The 18,443-nt window shown below is 49.7% G+C and overlaps 1 protein-coding gene across 2 annotated transcripts in view; it reads right to left on the reverse strand.

Annotated features, from left to right (window-relative positions):
- Rassf4 (Ras association domain family member 4) overlaps nucleotides 1-15,188 on the reverse strand; it is a 33,025-nt gene extending 17,837 nt beyond the window's left edge. The window contains exons 1-3 of one of the 2 annotated variants that reach the window (XM_042696380.1): nucleotides 15,078-15,188; nucleotides 3,120-3,213; nucleotides 1,058-1,133 (exon numbers count right to left, since the gene is read on the reverse strand). In XM_042696380.1, the coding sequence (XP_042552314.1) occupies nucleotides 1,058-1,133; nucleotides 3,120-3,181 (138 nt within the window). In that variant the 5' untranslated portion in view covers nucleotides 3,182-3,213; nucleotides 15,078-15,188. Of the gene's footprint in view, nucleotides 1-1,057; nucleotides 1,134-3,119; nucleotides 3,217-15,077 lie in introns of both variants that reach the window. The other variant, XM_042696381.1, reaches the window with a different exon arrangement.
- Nucleotides 15,189-18,443: the final 3,255 nt, after the last annotated feature.

Below are 18,443 nucleotides of genomic sequence, written 5' to 3' on the forward strand. Positions count from 1 at the left end.
CCAATCAGCCTGGGTAAAACCCTCCTTCACCTTTAAAAGGCACAGGCCACTCTGCTCTCATTTTGATTTGTAATATAGACAAAATTATCCCCAACGTAAGGTTTTCAAGCAAAGCAGCTGGTGCACCAGCCTTCAAAGAGCAGGATCTCCATCAGTGCAAAACACCCCAGGGGGAGCCCCAGCGAGGTTGTCTGACCTTGTAAACACCAGCATAGCCCAGCACCTCACTTTAAAGTGGGAGGACTTAGGGCAAAGAAAGAACAAGGTGCAAAGGTCCGGGCCATGTGGTTAAGTGGGAGGGAACAGAGGGGGTGGGCTCCTCCACAGTCCCTGTCACAGAGTAGCCTGAGACACAGAGGAAGGAGGGGCTATGTCATCTCTAAAAGACTAGTGCTGTTGCTCACACCTGTACTCCTAGCTACTCAGGAGGTTGAGGTTTGAAGATTGCAGTTCAAAGCCAGCCTGGGCAGCAAAGTCTGCAAAACTCTTATCCCCAACTAACCAGCATAAAAACCTGGTAGAGCTCAAGTGGTAGAGCTCCAGCCTTGAGTGAAACAGCTAAGGGACAGTGCTTAGGCCCTGAGTTCAAGCCTCTTACCCCAATACACACAGAGGTTTCAGACTCTGATGTCTCAGTAAATCTCACAACAAAGGTCCTGGCTGAAGGGATGGTTCAACTGGCAAGGATGGTTCAACTGCCTCCTGTCCACTGTAAGCTGGTCCTGAGCTAGAAAGTGACTGGGGTTGCTGTCTAACTGTCCACACCAGGGTACCTGGAAACCACAGTGTGGTCAGGGTTGCCGTCAGCAAACCAGGAAAAACAGTGACTCCATGAACACGATCTGCCAGCCTCACCTCTAGGGCCCCTGTGGACACAGACTGCTGGTCTCAGGGACCCCGCAAACTCAGACTGCTGGCCTTACCTGGGGGACCCCATGGGCGCAGACTGCTGACCTTACCTTGGGGACCCTGTGGATGCAGACTGCCAGCCCCGGGGACCCCGTGAACATGGGCTGGCAGCCTCAGGGACCCTGCAAATAGGGACTGTGGGCCTCACCTCTCGGTGTCGGAGCTGGAAGCTTCGGCCCTCATGGTAGCAATTGTAGGTCTTCAGGAGGCTTAAGAGCTCCGACCTGAAACATAAAGACATGCAAGCACACTTGGGGAGTACAGAGGCCCCAACAAGGTGTTAGCCTTCATGGACCTCAGCGTCTTCATTCGTGTGTGTGTGTGTGTGTGTGTGTGTGTGTGTGTGTGTGTGTGTGTGGAGAGAGAGAGTATTGGGGCTTGAACTCAGAGCCTCACACTCTTGCTTGGCTTTTTCCCTCAAGGCTAGTGCTCTACCATTTGAGCCATTATCCCATTGTGGTTTTCTGCTGATTAGTTGGAGATAAGAGTCCCTTCCTTGGATTTGTCTGCCCATGCTGGCTTTGAACCTCTATCATCAGATCTCAGCCTCCTGAGTAGCTAGGAGTACAGGTGGGAGTCACTGGCACATCGTCCAAGTATTATTTTGTTGTTGTTTTTTAATATGAGTAAATTTTTAAAAAGTGGTGTGAAACACATCAACAAAGTTCACCAAAAAACAACAACAACAACAACAACTCACAACCAGCTGGACACTGGAGCTCATGCCTCTAATCTTAGCTTCTCAGGAGGCTGAGATCTGAGGATTGAGGTTTAAAGCCAGGCCAGGCAGAAAAGTCCCTGGGAGACTCTTACCTGCAATTAACCACTCAAAACCCAGATATGGTACTGTGGCTTAAAGGAGTAGAACACTAGCCTTGAGTGAAAGAACTCAGAAACAGCACCCAGGCCCTGAGTCCAAGCTCCACAACCACCACCACCACCAACAAAGAGATCTGGAGGACTGTGGTTTGAAGTCAGCTCAGGCAGAAAAGTTAGTGACACTCCATCTCTAGGCAGCAAAAGTGTTGGATTAAACTGGGTGCTGATGGCTCACGCCTGTAATCTTAGCTGCAAAGGAGGCAAGATATGAAGACCATGGTTCAAAGCTAGACTCGGCAGAAAAAAATTAACCCAAAAGCTGCAAGTGGAGCTGTGTTTTGAATAATAGGTCACTAACCTTGAGGAGAAAAGCTCAGGGACGGCACCCAGGCCCTGAGTTCAAGCCCCAAGACTGGCACAAAAAATGCTGGATTAGATGCATGGCTCAAGCAGTAAAGCAATAGCTATAGGCTTGTACCCAATAAAGCCTCGGGTACAAGCAATGAAACAAAATCAAACCAGAGAAGCTCACAACCAGTTTTGTGCTTTTTGTTTTTTTAGTTCATTTTGAACAGTGGAATGCTGGGATCATTCTAATCTGTGTGTGTGTGTGTGTGTGTGTGTGTGTGTGTGTGTGTGTGTGTGTGTGTGTGTGTTTTCTGGGGCTTGAACTCAGGACCTTGGTGCTATCCCTTCACTTTTTTTTGTTGTTGTTGGTCGTGGGGCCTGAACTCTGGGCCTGGGTGCTGTCCCTCAGCTCTTCAGCTCAAGACAAGCGCTCTAGTGCTTGAGCCACAGCACCACTTCTGGTTTTCTAGTGGTTTATTGGAAATAAGAGTCTCACAGACTTTCCTGCCTGGGCTGGCTTTGAATGGTGATTCCTCAGATCTCAGCCTCCTGAGTAGCTAGGATTATAGGCCTGAGCCTCTGGCACCCAGTTTCCCTTCACTTTTTTACTCATGCTCTTATTTGGCTTTTTCTACTCAAGGCTTACACTCTACCACTTCAACCACACCTGCACTGCTGGTTCATTGGAGATAAGAGTCTCACCAATTTTCCTGCCTAGGTTGGTTTTGAACCAGGATCCTCAGATCTCAGCCTCAGGAGTAGCTTGGTTGGGTCATTCTAGTCTTTAAAGAAGTGACATTAAACACTGCCACCGCAGAGCCCTCTGGGCCCTGGTCTGTCCAGCTTTTGTGGGTCCAAGGAGGGGAGGCCCACACCCACACCCTGAAGAACCACAGGAAGTCCTACCCCTGACCCAAGGTACAGTATCACATGCATAGAACACATATACATACAACAGAACACAAGCTCCCACTGCCCATGGACCATTTAGGGAGGAGCCATGCGGAGGATGGGCGCCATCTTCCCTGCACACCCAGACTTACTTGAGGATGTGCTTGTTGTCGCTGATGGGCACCTGAGAGCTGGGTGAACCATCTTCCTTCATCTTTAGCTTCTCTCTGCAGACCTGGAGGTTACCTGCTGGAAGCATGGAGTCAGTGAGTACAGTTCTCAGCACTGACTTGGAGGGGAATGCCGTGGCCTGACATCTGTCCATGTGCAGGTGGCTGCGCTGGAGGACTCAATATGAGGTCTCCCTGATCACTCTGGAAAATTTCACACAATCCCCAGTACATTCAAACCATGTACTCCCTTCCCATGATGGGCACTGTGTGTGTGTGTGTGTGTGTGTGTGTGTGTGTGCGCGCGCGTGCGCGCTGAGGCTTGAACCCAGGGCCCCTCATTCACTTGGGTTTTGTGTTCAAGGTTGGTACTCTACTGCGTAAGCCACAGCTCCTACATCCAGCTTTTTGGTGGTTAATTGAGGATAAAGAGTCCCACTGACTTTTCTGCCTTGGTTGGCTTTGAACCATGGTACTCCATAGCTCAGCCTCCTGAATAGCTAGCTAGGTGTGAGCCACCAGCTCCTGGCTCTTACATTTTCATTGTAAGTAGTTATACAAAGGGGTTTCAGCTTTCCGTTCAACAACTCAGATCATGAGTACAGTGCATCTGGTGTTTGATAGTCTTATGAATCATTATTTTTCAAGTAGTTCTACAAAGGGGTTTCAGTTCTACAAGTGAGATTAAGAGAACAATACATCTTGATCACGGTCACCTTTTCCACACTTGTCCCTTCATCTCTGTGAAATTGTGTAGATCCTACAAAACATCCTATTGGGGCTGGGAAGTTGGCTCAGTGGTAGAGTGCTCGCCTTGCATGCATGAGGCCCTGGGTTCGATTCCTCAGCACCACATAAACAAAAAGAAAAAACCCGGAAGTGGTGCTGTGACTCAAGTGGTAGAGCGCTAGCTTTGAGCTGAAGAGCTGAGGGACAGTGCCCAGGCCCAGAGTTCAGGCCTCATGACCGGACCCAAAAAAAAAAAACAAAACAAAAAAAAAAACATCCTATTAAGTCAGGAATTTTCATCGGCTCTGCCTGTAATCCTAGCTACTCAGGAGGCTGAGATCTGAAGATCGCTATTCAAAATTAACCAGGGCAAGAAAATCCCTGAGTTTCTGATCTCCAATTAACCAGCCAAGAGCCAGAAGTGCAGATGTGGCTCAAGTGGTACAGCACCAGCCTTGAATGAAAAAAGCTATGGGACAGTGTCCCCCAGGCTGCCAATCCCACTGCTAAGCAGGGGGACGCTGGACATGGCACAGGGTGACTCACACCCAGGCAGGAAGAAGTGGGCCGACAGATTTCATCATGCCGCTCATGCCTGCCACTTAAAGCTTAGCATTGTTTATTTCCAGAATATTCCACTTAACTATTTCCAGACTACAGCTGACCTCAGGTAACAGAATCCATAAAAAGTAAAACCATAAATAAGAGTGACTACCATTTTGTGGAGGGGTGCAATTTAAAACTTAGTGATTGTTTATTTCTAGAAGATTCTACTTATTTCCAGACTAAAGTAGACTGGAGGTATCGGATTCTGCAGAAAGTAAAGCTGAATATTAGAAGGGCTGCCATTTGCTGGTGGGAGGTACTACCTACCCCAACTAACAGAGGTCACCCCATTTATGAACTCCAGTACGCGCTCCAGCATGGCACACCCGGCCATCCATGTATGCACAAAGCTTCTTGTTCTCAGAGTATGTCAAAGCAGAGATGCTGGTGGCTCACGCCTATAATCCTAGCTACTCAAGAGGCTGAAATCTGAGGAATGTGGTTTGAAGCCAGCCCATATAGAAAAGTCCATGAGACTTATCTCCAATTAACCCCCAAAAATTAAAAAGCTGGAAGTGGAGCTGTGGCTCAAGCAGTAGAACACTAGCCTGGTGTACCAGACCCTGCATTCAAGCCCCAGGACCCGCCACACACAAGCAAATGCATTCCTGCGGGAGCACAGCCCAGTCAGCAGGGGGCAGCACGCCTCTGTCATGGAGCCTCCTCCTGACTCCCAAGCCCACCTCGAGGCCTTGTCCTTTGACTGACTATGTCCAGCCCATGCACAGCACAGCCTGGGTCATGGTAGGACCCTGTAAATAACTGTTTGATGACTGAACAAAGACAAGAAAGAATCTCAGGGGTATGATTGAATTGTTAAGAGAGAGAGAGAGAGAGAGAGAGAGAGAGAGAGAGAGAGAGAGAGAGAGAGAGTGTGTGTGTGTGTGCAGGTAGTGGGTTTTGAACTTGGGGCCTGGGCGCTGTCCCTTAGCTTTTGTGCTCGAGGCTAGCACTCCCCCACTTGAGCCATAGTTCTTCTTGTAGCTTTTTTGTGGTTAACTGGATATAAGAGTCTCACAAACTTTCCTTCCTAAGCTGGCTTTGAGACTCAGACCCACAGATTTCAGCCTCCTGAGTAGCCAGGATTACAGGTGTGAACTATCAGTACCTGGATCCCTGAGGGGTTTTAGCAAACATTCCCTCAAAGAGAAGTGCTGGACCTTCAGGTTTGCTCTGATGTGAAGAGACTCAACCCCTAAGAATCTGAGATTATAGAATGTTTGCTTGAAATAAATATAAACATATACGTACATACACACACACACACACACATGAGAGATTCTCGTAATTCAGCTCTTCCAGAGTTGTGTATGTACAACCAGAATACAAAACATAATACTGTCTGGGGGCTGAGGAGTGACTCAGTTGAGGGGCCCTGGTTGTGGGGGGTCAGAAGCACAGCTCTGGTACTTCACAGGAAGCCAGAAGTTTGGGTATTTATGAGTTATATTTCACTGGTTAAAGCTAGATGTCTCTGGAAGAGACACAAAGACCCATGGAATGACTGTGATCAGTGTCCTCCAGGCTGCCTGTCCCCTGTGAGCCCATGTGACAGGTACTTGCTGGGGGAGGAGGGTGGGCTGGGTTACAGCACACGTAAGAATTGGTGTGCAGGTCAACCCAGGAGGATCAAGGAGGTGTGCTAACTGGTGCAATTGCTACAGGGTCAGGTTGGGTCTTGAGTAACTGCGTGGGTCAGAGTCCTGGGCAGCCCACAGAATATTTGTATTGGGCATGGTGGCTCACATCTGTAATCCTAGCTACTCAGGAGGCTGAGATCTAAGAATGGAAGTTCAAAGCCAGCCTAGGCAGGAAAATCCATGAGACTCAACTCCACTTAACTACCAAAAAGCTGGGTTGTGGAGGTGTGGCTCAAGTGTTAGTGCACCAACCTTAAAAAAGCCAAACCAGAGCACAGGGCCTTGAGTTCAAGCTCCAGTACCACCCCCCATCTCTCTCTCTCTCACACACACATGAAATAAATAAATCTCTTTTATGATAAGTGGATGTATTTCATGGATTTGTTGTAGCAACAGAATCAACTAACACAGAAACAATTCTTAAAACAGCAGCTATACTTCACATTCATATTTAAATATTTTAAATTTACATTTGATATTTAAATATATTTACAATTATATGTAATTATTAAATACACTTAAATTGAAATAAACCTAATGCTTAAATTTAAATAAATTTAATGTTGAAATATATTCAGACATAGACTATAGGCAGGTGAGACCCACTTGCAAGATGAGTTACTGGGGCTCTGGTTCATGACTCAGTCTCATGACCTGACTAGGTGACAAGACTTTCGTTCTCCTACAGTTTGAAGTAAATGTTCCCATTTTGCTCTATGTAGTAGGAACATCTACAAATATAAATTTTCTTTTTTTTTCTGTGCCAGTACTGGGGCTTGAACTCCCGCTTGGCTTTTTCAATCAAGGCTAGCACTCTACCAGTTGAGATACAGCTCCACTTCCATTATCTTACTTTTCTCTCTCTCTCTTTCTTTCTCTCTCTTTCTTTCTCTCTCCTTCCTTCCTTCCTTCCTTCTTTCTCTTTCTTTCTTTCTTTCTTTTGCTCGTTAATTGGAGGTAAGAGTTTCACAGACTTTATTTTCACAGGCTAGATCTCATTCTTGATCCACAGCTCTCAGCCTCCTAAATTGCTAGGATTATAGAAGGAAAGCAGTGTAGGTCCGGCAATGGTTACTTATTAACAGAAGATATTACTTAAAGTGCTGGTGTATAAGTGGGGCTGCAAAAGCTGGTGTATAAGTTGGGCTGCTAAGACCTGGATGTCCTGATTTGCCCAGTTTCATCAATCTTAATTTTCTCATCTGCCTAAGGATAAGGATAAGGATATTGGGCTAGGAATGTGGCATAATGGTAGAGTGCTTGCCTAGCATGCATGAAGCCCTGGGTTTGATTCCTCAGTACCACAATAAAAACAACAACAACAAACAAACAAAACCCCAGAAAAAAACAGAAGTGCTTTTGTGCTCAAGTGGTAGAGCACTAGCCTTCAGCACAAGAGCTTAGGGACAGTGCCCAGGCCCTGAGTTCAAGCCCCAGGACTGGCAAAAAAAAAAAAAAATGATATTGATCTCCAAGGGTTAGATGGGTTACACATTGTGGATTTTTTTTTTAACCAATCCTGGGGCTTGAATTCAGGGCCTAGGCACTGTCCTTAAGCTTTTGTGCTGAAGCAAGTACTCTACATTTGAGCCACAGCATCACTTCCAGCCTTTTCTGAATAGCTTACTGGAGATCAGAGTCTCATGGACTTTCCTGCCCAGCTGGCTTCCAGCCTTGATCCTCAGATCTCAGTCTCCTTGGTAGCTAGAATTATAGGCAAGTCATCCCTCCTGCCCCCTCCCCCCCCACACAACTGTTTATGCAAAGCAGATTAAAGGGGCTGCTTTGGTAGGCTAGTGGGAAGCCCCGCCCACTGGGCTCCAGTTGGTCCTTTTGCAAAGCTATGTCTCCAGATGGTTTTCAGCAGTGTTCCCCCCCCCCCCCCCATACACAGCACACACACCTGCTTATACACACTGACTGTGTGCTCCAGCGGGATTATGTCAGCTGCTCAGAGAAGTCAGAGGGGAAAAAAATGAGAGGCCCCAGATTGCAGATGGCAAAAGGGGAAGGGAGAGAGGGGAAGATGGGTACTGTGGGGTAAACAGCTAAGCTTGCCCGGGACATCCCAAGGGAGGGGAGAGAGGTCAGCAAACAAGGCCAGGCTCCCCCACCTCGCTCAGCCCAGCGGGAGCTACACTGGGAGGCGGAGGGGGGGGGGGGGGGGGAGGAACTTGGCCCCTAGCGCAGCCTCTCCTTGGAGAGAAGTCTACATTTAATTTGTGTCCCCTGACACCATCACCAGCAGGTCACTTGATCTCTTGATCACTCTGAGTCCCTTGATCTCTTTTGTCTCCACTTCCCTTTTGCTAGATCACTCACAGAATTCTTGTGTGGAAACTGGGTCTGCGGCCTGTGCCAGCCCTCCGGCTGAGCTGACTTTCCCTCATTCTAGAGCGCCCCCTAGCTGCAGTTCGCAACTCACGGAGAGGCGTTCTAGAGACTTGCTGAGTGGGAGGGACTGAAGAACACGCCTTCTAAAAAAGCCCGTGGTGCACATTTCCTCCCAAGTACTGATCTGTGGGTGCTTTGGGCACTGTCTCCCAGCTCCCCCGATAGTCTGTTACCAACCTCTTATACTAAAACATTACCATCTTTTTCTTTTTTCTTTTTTTGTCAGTTGTGGGGCTTGTGTTGCCCTTGAGCTTTTTTGGTCAAGGCTAGGCCTCTAGCACTTGGATGGCTTTAAACCATGATCCTCAGCTCTCAGTCTCCAGAGTAGCTAGGTTTACAGGCGTGAGCCACCACCATTAGGCACAATATAATTGTGTGTGTGTGTGTGTGTGTGTGTGTGTGTAAGAGAGACATGGGGGGGGGCAATTCTGGGGCTTGAACTGCATTTGGGCTATTTTTACTCAAGGCTGGCACCACTTGAGCCACATTTCATATTCTGCTTTACTGTTGGATAACTGGAGATAAGAATCTCAGAGACTTGGGGTGGGGAGGGTAATGGGAAGAGATGGGAAGGGGAAACAAAGGAGGAGGCAACAATGTTTGATAAGAAATGTACTCATTATCTTGCCCATGTAATTGTAACCCCTCTGTATGGTACTGTCACAATTTAAAAAAAAAAGAATCTCAGAGACTTTCCTGTCTGGGCTGGCTCCCAACTATGGTCCTCAGATCTCAGCGTCTGGAGTAGCTAGGATTAAAGGCGTGAGTCACTGGTGCCCATCTTTAAACAGCACAGTCCTATCATGAATTGAGTCACAGTGTGCTCGGGTTTCTTGGGGGGAAGCAGGCACCTGGAAGAGAATGTGGCAGGGCTGGCCAGCCACCCAGGCACAGGCGGACAATCAGAGTGACAGATGCAGTTGGACAGGCCTGCTTGGCCGTGGGCTGCTCCCCTCCCCCACGGCCTTCTTTGTACTGGTCTGTTCCCAGCCTCCCAGGACCCAAGCTTGCATCCCAGGCTGGAGGACTCGGTGCTAAGGGAAGTGGTCCAAGCGATGTGCCAGCCTGGTCTACCTGCCCCCTGTCAACAGCCACTGAGCTGATCTCCCTTATCACTTCAGCAGCTGCCATGCACGGACAGGGGAGGGTGACACCACAGCCTGCTGTGGAGGGACAAAGGCCACCAGGCTCCAGGCCTGGGCCCTCTTCCTTTTCTGTGGCCATTGCAGAAGAAGGCCAATGTAGTTCTTCAGGTCACACTTGGGGCTCGATTCCTACATGGCAATTGTAAAAGGAGCAAAGCACCTTAATATCATTTGGTTTACATGAAACGGAATGGAAAGTTTTTCATTATGGGATGATGTATTTGTCTACTCTTTGCTCTTACAGCGGCCCTTTCTTACTCAGGAGGCTGAAATCTGAGAATTGAGAGTCAAAGCCAGCCCAGACAGGGAGGTCTGTGAGACTCCTCTCTGCAACTAACCAGCAAAAAGCTAGAAAAGGATCAAGTGGTAGAGCACCAGCCTTGAGCAAAAAAGCTAAGGGACAGTGCCGAAGCCCTGGGTTCAAGTCCCAGTACTAACACACAAAAAAGGGGGGAAAAAAGGAAGTAAGAAAAAAAGAAAAGCAGGTGGGAAAGGAAGAAAGAAGGAAGGAAAGAAGAGGGAATGAAGGAAGGAAGGAAGGAAAAGGTCCAAGAAGCAAAAGAAAGGTGGGTACAGACTGAACTCTCCAGCAGGGCTACTGGATACAGAAGATGGACATGCACATCAATGGCACACTGCCAAGGGGGGCCCGAGGCCCTCCATCCTCCACAGCCCTGGCTGCAGCTTCTAAATAACATCCAGGGCAGCAACTGGGCACTGAAAACAGGGAACGTGTGTTTGTGTATGTGTGTGCATATGTATGTATGTATGTGTTTGTGTGTGTGTGCACGCATGTGCCAGTACTGAGGCTTCAATTGAGAGCCTGGGCATTGTCCTTTAGCATTTTTGTTCAAGGCTGGCTCTCTACCATTGGAGCCATAGCCCCACTTCCAGCTTTTCTGGTGGTTAATTGGAGATCAGAGTCTCTCTGACTTTCCTGACTAGGCTGGCTTTGAACCTTGGTCCAGGAGTGAGCCCCTGGTGGTTCCCAGCCACCAATGAACTTGTGAAAGGCCCTCCCCACACCTGTCAGCCAGCAAATGGCAGAAGCTCAGCCAGGGAAGTCAGCTGCCTTTAAGGGGCTAGGCAGAGGCTAACCCTCCAAGCACATTTGTGCTGAGAAAGCCAACTGTTTGGGTGTGGACCACAGGAAGGGATCCCAGCTGCTCACTTCACCTGCGATTCCCTACCTGTTACCCTCTCCTTTTCCCTCCCCCTCCCACCACCCACCTCTGTCCAGCTGCACCACACCTTTCCCCAGCTCGGGCCCCATCCCCATAGATCCTGCCAGGCAAAGCCTGAGGAGTCTCTGTGGCGTCTCCAGCAGCTGTCAGCTGGGGCAGTGGAAGCTGGACAGCTCAGGGAATCAGGTGAAGAGCCACAGGCACCTACACCTCAGGCCTCACCCTGGGCTGACCACTCCCAGCCTGCCTCTGCTGTGTCCAGAGCCGTCACTCTTTCCTTGAGCTCATTCTGATCCTAGGCTTCCAGGACACTGTTCCCCTGGCTCTGAAGTGCCTGATCTTTGCTTTCTTTGAAGACCTCAGACCTCTGGCCATTGTCTCCAAACTTCCTTATGTGCCTAGACTAGAGGCAATACTGTCCCCACATCCCTGGGAGCCGGATTGTCTAGTTTCTGCCAGATATTGGTCTCAAGACATAGCAGCCACAGGCAAAAGAAAAAAATCTGTATGGAAATCTCCAGCTCTGATTTTCCTTGAATTTCTACCACACTTCCTGGCCTTGGGTCTCCTGTCCTAAACTAGGAGCACTTCCTGCCTGGCAGCCTCTGCTCTGGGACCCAAGGGAATGTCTCAAACCTTATTGGTCAGGAAATATTTTAGAGTCCTTTGTGTGTGTGTGTGAGTGTGCCAGTACTGGAACTTGAACTCAAGGGCTTGGGCTTTGTCCCTTAGCTTTTTCAATTAATGCTAGCACTCTTACCACTTGAGCTACACCTCCACTTGTGACTTTTTGCTGCTTAACTGGAGGTAAGAATTCCATGGACTCTTATCAGGATCCTCAGATCTCAGCCTCTGAAGTAGGTAGGATTACAGGTGTGCCCAGCCTTTAGAGTTTTTTGCAAAAGTACATTCTCACCTCAGAGAGCTTCCATGAATGTACTAGATGTGTTCAACACTACAGGAGGGAGAAGGAGCCCATTTCCACATCTCCAGATCCCAGGATGACAACCTCTGCTGAAATGTGTCACACAGAGAGCCATGGCAGAGAACTCTGGCAGAGTGGGATGGAGCTGTGAGCTTTGCTTCTGCCTCAACTTGGCAAGTGACTTCAGCTTCTATGTGTCTCCTGGGCCTTGGGTGAACTAGACACATAGTAGCAGCTGGCCAAGTGTCTGCAGGGCTCTTCCCAGCACTGTGGCCAGGGGCCATGGGGCAATCCAGGGGAGGGACTCAGAATCTCCCGCCGCCTCATAGCCTGGGGAAGAAGACTGGACAGAAAAGTGACCAGACAGCTCCAAGTTCCCCTTAAGACAGATGGGGAACTGCAGAAGCTTCAGGAAGTTTGGGCCACTTCCTACTTTACTTTAAAATTATTTTAAGCTGAGTGCTAGTGCTCACGCCTGGAGTCCCAGCTACTCAGGAGACTGAGATTGGAGGATTGAGGTTGGAAGGCAGCCTGGAAAGTCTGTGAGACTCTTATTTCCGATTAACCAAAAATATCTGAAGTGTGCTGTGACTCCAGTGGTAGAATACTAGCCTGAAGCAAAAGAAACTCAGGATCAGTACACATGTGCATGCGTGTGCACATGCACACATATACACACACACAGACCAAACTACTTTAAGATATTTTCTTCAGTGTAGTTTGTAAGAGGATAACTCCTCAGCCTTTTCATGGTTCTGGGCTCAGTGCCCAGCTCTGGAATTCCCTGCGTATACAGGGGAACTGGGCCCATTCCTTTCTCAACCTTGGGTTTCTTGTTAGTTAACTAATTATATTAATTACATTCCTTATTTATTTATTTATTTGGTGCCAGTACTGGAGCTTGAACTCAGGGCCTACACGCTGTCCCTAAGCTTGATCACTCAAGGCTGGTGCTCTACCTCTTGAGCCACACCTCCACTTGCAGCTTTCTCCTGGTTAACTAGAGATAAGAGTCTCATGGCCTTTCTTGCCCAGGCTGACTTCAAACCCTAATCCTTAAGCCTCAGCCTCCTGAGTAGCAAGGATTACAGGCATGCACCACAGGCAGCAGGAAAATTATATTCCTTTATGAATTGTATGAGACAAATCAGACCTGAGCTGTTTGTGGCCTGGCCCCTCTGGAATGACTGTTAGGGTTGACCTTGGTGTGGGGCCCCAGGGAGATCTGTGTGCCCTTGATGAAAGCTGCCAATGCAGCTCTAGAAATAAAAATGTAGGATTCAGAGAGGACAAAGGGTCTCCCCCAGGACCTACTACAAGAGGGGGCAGACAGGGCTCAACCTGGACCCAGGTCCCAGGGGCCTAGGCCAGGGGGTTCTGGCACACCCCATAGTCAGGTGCCCTCTCCCATAGAGGCTTCGTAGTCACAGGGTCTGTACCAAAGGCACATATGGGTGACACAACTTCTGTTCATGCTTCTTATCTTCCACAGTCCAGGTAGCCCAGAGTCCAGAAGGATCCTAGATCTTGATTCTGTCCTCAGGCTCTGGCCATGGGAGTCTCTTGGTTTCAGGGGGGAATTTTCCTTCCTTCCTTCCTTCCTTCCTTTCTTCCTTCCTTCCTTCCTCCCTCTCTCCCTCCCTCTCTCTTTTTTCTTGTGCCAGATCTGGGGCTTGAACTCAGGGCCTGGATGCTATCCCTGAGCTTTTGTGCTCAAGGCTAGTGCCCTACCACTTTGAGCCACTGCACCATTTCTTGCATTTTGGTGGTTAATTAGAGCTAAGAGACTCACAGATTTTCCTACCTAAGCTGGATTTAAGCCTCAATCCTCAGATCTCAGTATCCTGAGGATTTTTGTGGCTTTTGGTAACTAATCCTGACTGACATTCCTAGATCTGTGACTAATTAAACTACTGCAAAGGCAACGAGGGTTTCTTCTACCACATGATCTGACTTTGGAGTCTGACCTGTTTGGGGTAAGTTTACAGAATCCCAGCTCTCATCTGTGGTGGACCTCCTTTGATTCCCACATGGGATGGGGTTTCTAGGACACTCCTTCCAGTGTTTCAAGGTGCTCTGGCTAGTTTGGCACTGGCTGAGGGGTGGATCCCTCTCTCAGGGCTGTGCCAGACTTATGAAAACACTAAGGTATCATTCAGCAGTGGGGAACATGGGGGCATGGGCAATAAGTCAGGAGCACAGGGGTAACAGGGCAGTCAGTGGGATGAGCTCAAAGCCAGAAGAGAAGCACAGGAAGTCTGGAGGGACAGCCAGCAGTGGGTTTAAAGCCCACCTTCACCACGGACTGATCTGGATGAAAGGTAGACAATTATGTAACTAAGTCTCAGTTTCTCATGTGTAAATGGGGATAATCAAAGTAGGAGTCTCACCCCTGCTGAGAGGGGTGGTAGATTTCAAAGCCCTTTCTTAGCCAGGCAGGCACCAGTGGCTCCCACCTGTAATCCTAGCTACTCCAGAGATTGAGATCTGAGGGTGGCACTTAGAAGCCAGCCCAGTAGAAAAGTCCTTGAGACTCTAAGCTCCAATTAACCACCAAAAGGCCACAAGTGGAGGTGTGGCTCAAGTGGCAGAGGGCCAGCCTTGAGTGAAAAAGCTAAAGAATGCCTAAGTCCTGAGTTCAAGTGCCAATAGTGGCACACAAATAAAAATAAATGTCTCCCCCCCCTTTTTTTGTTGGTTGTAGGACTTGAACTCAGGGCCTGCTGCTGTCCCTGAGATCTTTTGCTCGAGGCTAGCTAGCACTCTATCACTTTGAGCCACAGCTTCACTTCCGGTTTTCTGGTGGTTAATTAGAGATAAGAGTCTCATGGATGTTTCTGCCCAAGCTGGCTTCGAACTAAGATCCTCAGATCTCCTGCATAGCTCAGATTGTAGGCGTGAGCCGCTGGCGCCCTGGCTAAATGCCCCTTTCTTTAACGAGTCTGGACTAAGAGAACCCCTCCTTAAACAGTGCTGAGCCCTCTTTCTGCTATTACCTTGGCGTGGATTTGAAATCAAAGAGTTACTCCGGAGAGGTTGGAACTCCGCCCCCCCCCCCCCGCCCTCCTGGGAGACTGGCTGACGTGTGGGGCGCAGGGGCACAGGTGCAGCCCGCCTGCCGCTAAGATGCGCGCGGTGCCCTGGAGGAGGCGCGGGGCGCGGCTCCCGCTCAGTCCCAGGGGCCAGCCCCGCATTGCGCCAGGCTGGCAGCGGAGGACACGGGCGCGCGGCGGCCCGCGGGCCAGCGCCGGGCTCCAGAGCCCACGCCTGACGACCCGGGCTGGGTGAACGGGAGGCTCAGCCCCAGTATCACTCACCATGCGGTCACTGCGCGATCCAGAAGTCCCGGCCGGGGCCGAGCCTACGCTGCACCTGAAAGAGGGGCGCCAGCTCGGGAGCCGAGCCCGCAGCGCCCTCGGTCCTGGAGGTGGTTGCGCTGAGGTCGCCCCGCCCCGCCCCTGCTCCTGCGCCAGCCAATAGAATTGTCTCGTACTCCCCTCCCCTTTTCCCGGACACGCCCTTTGCCTGGAACTGGCCAAAGGCTCCGCCCATCGTCTCTGCCACGCCTCCATGCCACGCCCCTTCCTGACACTGACTGCTGCTCTGCCCAGCGGCTTCGCGCTGGCGGCGTCGGGTGCGGGGCGCTGGAGGGGCGCCTCGGCCCCACGGTCCCCCCCCCATACAGCTCGGCTCCCTGCGCGTCCCCGGCCCCAGCGGCTCACCGGGCTCCCGGGACGCGCGGAGGAGGAGCTCGTCGGGGCCCGGAGTTGACGCCTTTGAGAATGCTGTGTTGTTTAGGAAATTCCATCTGGTGAATCAACGCGAAATGACCTCCGGGCCCTGGGGCCTCCCGCCTAGATCCCTGCTACTCTGAGATCTGAGGATTGAGTTGCCCAAGCAGGAAAGTCCCTGAGACTCTATTTCCAGTTAATCACAGAAAAGGCCTAAGTGGAGCAGTGGCTCAAATTGGCAGGCTGGAAATACCTGACACTCTTATTTCCAATTAACCACCAAAAACCTGGAAGTGTAGCTGTGGCTCAAGTGGTAGAGAGCTTGCCTTGAAGGAAAAAGCTCAGCAACAGCACACCAGCTTTGAGTTCAAGCCCTAGGACCAACACACACACACACTCCAAACCAGTCACCTCTGCCTGGGCTGACTTGCAGGCTCTGAGCAAGCTCAGTGTGGGCTGGGCTGGGCAGGACAGTGCTGATGGAAACATTTTCAGTTTCTGCGTTATCTCACTATTCCTTGTCCTGACCATAGGCCTCTGAACTTCTCTCCCCACCCCTCTCACCCCAACACAAATCATTACAGCTCAAATTAATCTGCCTTTCCAAATCCTTCTAGGGTCACCTGGTCACTATTTTATGTATGTATGTATCTATGTATGTATTTACTGAGGCTTGAACTATTCTCATTGCCTGCAAGAAAAGTAAACCTAGAGAGTACCCCCCCCCCTTTCCTTTAGCTTTGGCATTCAAGGCTGATGCTATTATACCACTTGGGACACAACTCCACTTACGGTTTTTTGGTGGCTAATTGAAGAGTCCCAGAGCCTTTACTTGCTTTGGCTGGCTTTGAACCATGGTCCTCAGATCTTAGCCCCCCAAGTAGCTAGGATTATAGGTGTAAGCCACCAGCACCTGCCCACATGTTAATTTTAAGAATCTCCTATAAATCTTCTTCTTCTTTTTTTTTTTAATGTAGGTGTTCACATATACAAAAATCACCCTAGGATTTGAGTCTCAGGCCCCAAGATCCCAGCTCAGTGGGACTGGGCCTAACTCTTTTGGCTGCTGGATTGGGGCAAAGATACTAAATTCTGTGTACCTTATGCTGGCTGAAATCCCCCTGGGCCTATTTTCCCTGCTGCAAAATGTGAAAGGCTTGGCTCACATTCATAACCCTGGCTACTCAGGAGGTTGAGATCTGAGGACTGCAGTTCAAATTCAAAGCCAGCCTGAGCAGGAAAGTCTGTAAGACTTATCTTCACTTAACCAGTGAAAAAGCTGTAAGTGAAGCTGTAGCTCCAGCAAAAAAGCTCAGAGACAGTGCCCAGGCCCTGCATTCAGACCCTAGGAGCAGTATTAAAAGTAAAATAGCTAGCTAGCTAGATTCTGGGTCTTTATTGGTGGTTTGCCAGCCCCTTCCCTAGACAGTCTTACCTCCCGTTTTCTCTCATATTTCACCCCCCTTCCCATCTCCTTCATTCCCTCTGCTCTGGTCACAGACTCAGCCTCCTAACCTTTGCCCTTGGTGACCTATGACCAAGTGTTTTCCTGTAACATCTCAGGCTTTGTCTCATGAATCAGTTTCTCATCAGTCTTTCCTGGCCCCTAACTCACCCTCCAGACCCCCACATCTCTCCCTGGCATGCTGTATATTTGCTTCTTTATTATCAGCTTCCTGAAGAAGTAGCTGTCCAGACTGCCAGTGTTTAATTAGTAGTGGATATGTAATTGATTTTTCCCCTTCTTGCCAGATTGAGGAACGCAAAACAGACCCTGGGGACCCCAGATCTTAGCACCAGGCCCCCGTGTGATAAGGATGGGGTTGTTTGTATCAACAAGGAGTGTGTGCTGAACAAAAACCTCCAGAGGAGGCTGGGCCTCCAGCAGTGGAGGTTTGGCCTCCAGTGGTAGAGGCCATACAGAGAATCTGCAGGACTCCTGACATAGGTCAGCACCCCAGTAGAGTAGATCTTGGGGAGTCCACTAAGGAAGCAGAGCCTGCTACATCTTAGACAACTCTAGTGTGTGTGTGTGTGTGTGTGTGTGTGTGTGTGTGTGTGTGTGTGTGTGTGTGTGTGTGTATGTGATGGAGAGCGAGGAGGGAGAAAGAGAGAGAGCGAGAGTATACTGGGGCTTGAACTCGGCCTCATGCTCTTGCTTAGCTTTTTCCACTCAAGGCTGGTGCTCTACCACTTGACCCACACTTCTACTTCTGGCTTTTTACTGGTTAATTAGAGATAAAAGAATCTCATGGATTTTCCTGTCCTCACTGGCTTTGATCTGTGTTCCTCAGATCTTAGTCTCTGGAGGTGCTAGAATTACAGACATGAGCCACAGTGCCCAGGTACAGAGTTCAGAAAGCAGTCACCACAGTTCATTCACTGCTAGCTGTACCCTGCGCCTTCAGGAGCCAGGATTTTAATGAATAGCCAGCCACGGACAGGCAGCACAGGGCAAGGCATTAGGATTGTTGTCCCACCACCCAGGATGTGAAACAGCCAGAGGAAGTGGAGCATTCCCGGATGGAGGAGACAAAGAAGCTGGAGAGCTCAGAACGTTTTACACAGACAAAGGCCTTCTGTCCAGCTGGGGCTTTCGAAAGAGACCATCCTCCAGGCACTGTGGGAAAATGGACCAGAGGGTGCACGCGCATGCGCCACTGCTGGTTCTGGGGGAAGCTGTCCCGTACCTTCCAACTATGCGGCTTTGGCTCCCAAGGAATGCAGCCCATTTCCCAGTGGGGAGGGACAGCTGCCCCCATATGGCCAGACAGCAGCTAGACCCAAGAGCCATGCATTTCAAACGTGTTTCCCTTGAGTTGACCTTACCCCCAGTCCACAGTGAGAGCCACCCTGTTCGCCTACGGGGAGGGGCTGCTGGTCCTCAGGCTGATGGCTTATACTTTTTCTTTTATCTTTTTAAAAAAATTTTAAAAATACTGATCTTGGGGC

This window comes from Dipodomys spectabilis, unplaced genomic scaffold (assembly GCF_019054845.1).
Source record: "Dipodomys spectabilis isolate Male_0828 unplaced genomic scaffold, ASM1905484v1 ptg000207l, whole genome shotgun sequence".
Taxonomy (NCBI): domain Eukaryota; kingdom Metazoa; phylum Chordata; class Mammalia; order Rodentia; family Heteromyidae; genus Dipodomys; species Dipodomys spectabilis.